At 39.7% G+C, this 5,325-nt stretch overlaps 1 protein-coding gene across 1 annotated transcript in view; it reads right to left on the reverse strand.

The window, feature by feature from the left end:
- Positions 1–460: 460 nt before the first annotated feature.
- Positions 461–5,325, reverse strand: part of TSPAN12 (tetraspanin 12) — a 75,599-nt gene continuing 70,734 nt past the window's right edge. Inside the window, exon 8 of the mRNA XM_014532751.1 lies at positions 461–870. Coding sequence (XP_014388237.1) covers positions 565–870 — 306 coding nt within the window. The 3' untranslated portion in view covers positions 461–564. The remainder of the gene's footprint in view (positions 871–5,325) is intronic.

Raw genomic sequence — 5,325 nt, forward strand, 5'->3', positions numbered from 1 at the left:
GTTAGTTTGCTCTTGGATGTAGTTAAGAATATTTTAGTAACTAGCGAAAATCACATTTAGGTAGTCACCAATCTCCAGACTTTTCTTATGTCTAATCTATTTTACCCACAAAAAAATATATATATATATCACCAAAGAATAAAAATCATTAGTATTATTTAACTTCCTATGTTAGCAGTTAACTGGCACTTTATATACTAGCGAGCTTACAGAAGTAAATCGAACTTTACTGTAGCTCCAATCCCACCATAGTAGGCATGCAGAAACGTTGGTCAGTCTGTACCAAAGCGTAAACCTCAAAGCATAACTATGTTTAGTAAAAATCTGACACAAGCTATAAAGTGGATATTAGATCTATCCTTGGCATTGTAAAGGGCAGCAACTATTGTCCAGGTGGCAACATAATCTATGGAGCTTTTCCCTCTTCATTTTAAAGAGTTCAAAATGACATGCTTAGGCATTGCTTTGTGGCATTTTTATTTCTACACATTTCTGAAACAACTCTGTGCTCAAAAATTCACAAGTGAAATAAAATAACTGGGTAGTTTCCTCCTTCGACAGCCCCTATAATTCCTCCATTTCAAAGTGTGTGTCGAAGCTGTTTGCCATGGAGGGGTGTTCAAAGATCCTCGTCAGGCTTGGTTTCAGCAGTTCCACTGAGTGACATGACAGGTGCTGAGTCGTGTCATTCTTCAGGGACATTATTTGGTCTGCCCCAGGCTCCCTCCTATCATAATAGAGAGCCCAGAGCAAAGTGATGGTGAGAATCATGGCCAAGATTTGTGTCACTCCAATGGAGATCCCCAGAAACCGTAGCACCTGCAGTTGTTTGGTTCCTCTCAAAAAGGAGTACATTTTCTTCCCACAACCCTGTAAAAGAAATAGCACAGTCAAAATTACTCCGGATGGGATACAGAGGGCCAAAATGGTGAAAACAAACAATCGGTATCAGTTAATGGGGCGAAACAACTAGATCCTAAAGTTTAAAACAGTGACTCTCAACCAGGGACACCTGTGAGAAAGCCAGAGGGGAGATAGAGATGGGGACTCTTTGAAAAGCCTGCCCAGTGATTTCTTCTGTCTTCCTCACAACCTGAAATTAAGAGCTGCTGCTAAAACACACATCTAGAGAGCAAGGGTTGGCGAACTTTTATTTTTTTGGTAAAGGGCCAGATAGTAAATCTTTTATGGTTTGTAGGCCATGTGGTCTCTGTTCCAACTACTCATCTCTGCGACTGTAACACCAAAGCAGCCACAGACAATATGAAAATGAATGGATGAGCCGTGGTCCAGACTTGGGGCACAGGCCACAGAGTGCCAACTCCTGACACAGACTGACTCAAATTTTTCAAAACTGAAGTTTCATCATCATTATTATTTGTATACACTGTTTGATTATTGTTCATTTGGTCAGAAGCTTTTCCCCAGGGATCAGGACTATTTCCCCAGTCTGCTGCTGAAGCATGCTGGTGGGCGGAAACCAATCTATTCCCTTCCCCCTGCCTTCCACATGCACACACACACACCTCAGTCCACTGCCTGCAGCAGAAGTATACATGGGGGACTTCCTGACATGGCACCAAGTTCTAGTTCTACCCAGTAAGAATTTGACATCTGACTTAAAAAAAATAAGCAAGATTTTTGTTTGTGTTTAGTTTTAATTCAAAAGGCTAACTAACAAGTACCTATGGTAGTCAAAGAAGATGATTCAGAAAGAAGAGATGAGAAGGAATATAAAGAGGAAAAAAATCCATGAGCAAGGAAAATGGGGGATGAGGGGCAAACAAAAGGAGGTAGAATCTGACTAACAATTGTCCTAAGTCACCTCGTAGGTGACCGAAAGCAGAGGCTACCTGCCATGTCTCTAATGAATCCACAGCAAAGAAGTGAAAATTCACTCTTCCAAAGGGAAGCTAATTCTAAAGTAAAATAAAAATATGGAAAAGAATTTTATAACAATTAACAAATTTCAAAAACTTTGAAGATTCTGAGGTTTTACTCTACTTGGAAGCTAACAAATTAGCCTGTCGAGGTTCCATGGATGCTGGCAGAAGAACGAGAAAAAGAACTTTATCACTCACAGCAATAGCAATAGCCAGAGTATGTTCCAGTTCCTCGAGTCCCCAGAACAACATGAAGATAGTGAGATGACCCCTGCACATACAGTGGGTTGCACTATGGGACAGGAACCCCAATCTTTTGGGAACCCTAATCTTTTATAATGGGCAGGAAGAATACTTGTTCTTTGCATTGGAGAGAAACATCATCATCATTATATTGAACAGTAAATAAACCTGCCCTTTTCTCCGGAGGGACACACTTTCTTCGTCATCAAGGCTGTTTGCTATGCACAACCAAACAAAATATAAGCAGCCAGTGACTCTGCTCTCACAAGACAGGCAAGAGATACACGGAAAATTATCTCCCAACCAAACCTTGACTTTTCAAGCTTTTACTCTACGTTTAGGGTAAAAGTGAGTCAGTGCTTACCCTACTAAGGCAGCTACTTGAATAAAAAGAAATTGGTAATTATTTAAATAACTGCTTCCTTGTTTTTTTCTCTAGATTACACAAAGAAATCAAATAAAGCAAGGAAGGCAAGAGTCAGTTGTTAGAATTTCTGCATTATATTGGAGCGGGGAATGAATGATGCATCATTATTAGATTTCCAAAGACAATGATCAGTAATTGTACCCCAATAAGTCATAATTCTCAATAAATAAAAAATCATGTATAACTAGTCACAGACACATTTCAATAACTACCTTTTTCTGGTACATAATGTAATGCAAATTAACAGCAAAGGATTATCCAAGTTTCATCAATTTAACCAAAAGTAAAATTAAAATATTTATAATTTAATATTACTTAACATCAGTATAATATCACTTCTCTGGCCATCTTACCTATTTGATAATACAAATAGGTATACACACACAGACACTCTGGAAAACCGAAATAGATCTCACGAATACAATTCACCAATGTTCAAATATTTTCCAGAGTCCCACTCAGCTGGTCTATCAGAACCCATTCACACTTATGATTATGTGGCATTCCAACAAGCATCCTTTTGTGACACAGGATAGAATGTTTAAGAACATGGACTGCAGAGCCTGAATTCTGAATTTCAAATCCCTGCTCTGCTACTCATAAATTATGTGACTTTGGCAAGTTACTTAATCTATTCATGTTCCAGTTTTCTCATCTGAAAACATACATAGTAATAGAGCCTACTGTTTGAGACTCGGGGAGAATTAAATGAATAAATATATTTAAACACTTAGAATGGGGTTTGGTACATGGTAAAAGTGCAGTAGGTAGAAAAAATAATACTTATTTTTAAAAATCTGTCAATAAAATTAAGCAGAAATTGAGAATAAACTATAGTCTATTGTGTTTCATATTTTGGGCATTAAAGAACATCTGTTTCAATTTCATTTTAAACAATCATATTTATTAAAAAGGTACAGTAAATTATATAATCTAGAATGGTTTGAAAATGTGATATATTAGTTAACACTGAATTTTCTAGAGTGAGAGGGGACCTTGGAAGTCAATGAGTTCAACTTTTTAACTTTAAAAATATGGCTAAAAAAGCACTTCTAGAATGACTCAGCAAAACAGGCAGAGGAAAGAAACTTCGAATAGTCTTTCCTCTATATAAACAATAAAAGCACTAGTAAAAATTGTCAAAATAGCCCTGGCAGGTGTGGCTCAGTTCATTAGAGCATTATCCCATACACCAAAGGGTGGCAGGTTCAAATCCCCACTTGGGGCATATTCAGGAGGCAACAAATCTCTCTCTCTCTCTCTCTCTCCCCCCCTTCCTCTTTCAAAATTAATTCTTTAAAAAAATCAGAATAAATGCTTTTATAACTCTGGAAATTCTCCGAAGGCTTGCAGCAATCTGAGCAGCATTTATGTAAGAAACTCACCTGATTCCAGTAAGAACAGTAAGCTTTGTGGCATCTTAATTTACCCTATTCCCATCCCCACCCTCCCCAGCTCTGCAGTAGATTTGTGGTCAGTTGCTTGGGCATCCTTCCGTGCACTGTAAGGGTGCCCATTCGAATCTGGGTTGGGGCACATGCCCGGGTTGTGGGCTTGAACGCTGGTGGGGGGTGTGCAGGAGGCAGCTGGTCAATGTTTCACTCTCACATTGATGTTTCTCCCCCTCTTCCCCTCTCCTGACCTCGCTCTCTAAAAATCCATTAAAGGTGTTTCTTAAACACACACACATTAAAAACCAGTGGCCTAGAAACCACCAGAGATAACAAAATAGGGGTGGAGCTACTTCAAAACCCCATTACCAGAGAATCGCCATTGTTTGTTCTATCTGGTGGTTCCCAGGAAGGCCTTACTTGCAAGGCTGTCCTTATTTGCACCTGATATTCAGATCAACCAGGGCCCCTTTACCCCCATGTTTGTCAAAAGCAATCAGAGGTAACTGTTGAACGCTGAGGCTGCATGAAGTGGTGCACACAGTGGGTGAGTCAAAAAGCTTAAAAGAAAAAGCTGGGGCAAAAAGAAGCCCATAGGGGCCTTAGCAAAACTGACACACTGGTGGGGATCTAGGAAGTTACACACATGAGTAGGGCTGTGCTTGTACCTAGGACTGTGCACATGCTAAGGAAGACCTAGGAAGGCACTAAAATCTCACCTCTGGCTAACCTGAGGCTTTGTGTACCCTTAGCAAAGGCTGGGAGACTTACTGGTTCTAGGCATCCAAGGAAATCTCTGTTCATTCATTAACTGACCACAAAGCTAACAGAGCATAGACTGTAGGGGCCACACATGACAAAGAATACAGAACTTACAAAATTAGTTCAGGAAAGTCATTAATGAACAAATAGCAACAACAATAAACCACAAACTTTCAGGAGGAGGTAGCGAACCTGATTTACAGAGTTGCCACATTATATTATTTAAAATGTCCAGTTTTCTACAACAAAAAACAAATAAAAAATTACAAGAGGTGCAAAGAAACAAGAAAGTATGTCTCATACACAAAGATACATCAAAGAAAATGCTTCGACGTCGAACAGACCATCCAAACTCAGAGGGAAGGCAGGGGAGGGGGGTGGGTAAGACATCAACTAAAGGACTTGCATGCATGCAGATAAGCAGAACCCATGGACACAGACAGTAGGGGGGTGGGGGGTGGTGAGAGCATGTGCTGGGATGTGGGGATGGCCGGGAGAGGTCAATGAAGGAAAAGGAGACATATGTAATACTTTAAACAATAAAGAATTAAAAAAAGAAAAGAAAATGCTTCTAATGAGAGGAACTCAGGACCTCACTAGACAGCTCTGTCCACACTTT

This window comes from Myotis brandtii, unplaced genomic scaffold (assembly GCF_000412655.1).
Source record: "Myotis brandtii unplaced genomic scaffold, ASM41265v1 scaffold907, whole genome shotgun sequence".
NCBI classification, from domain to species: Eukaryota; Metazoa; Chordata; class Mammalia; order Chiroptera; family Vespertilionidae; genus Myotis; species Myotis brandtii.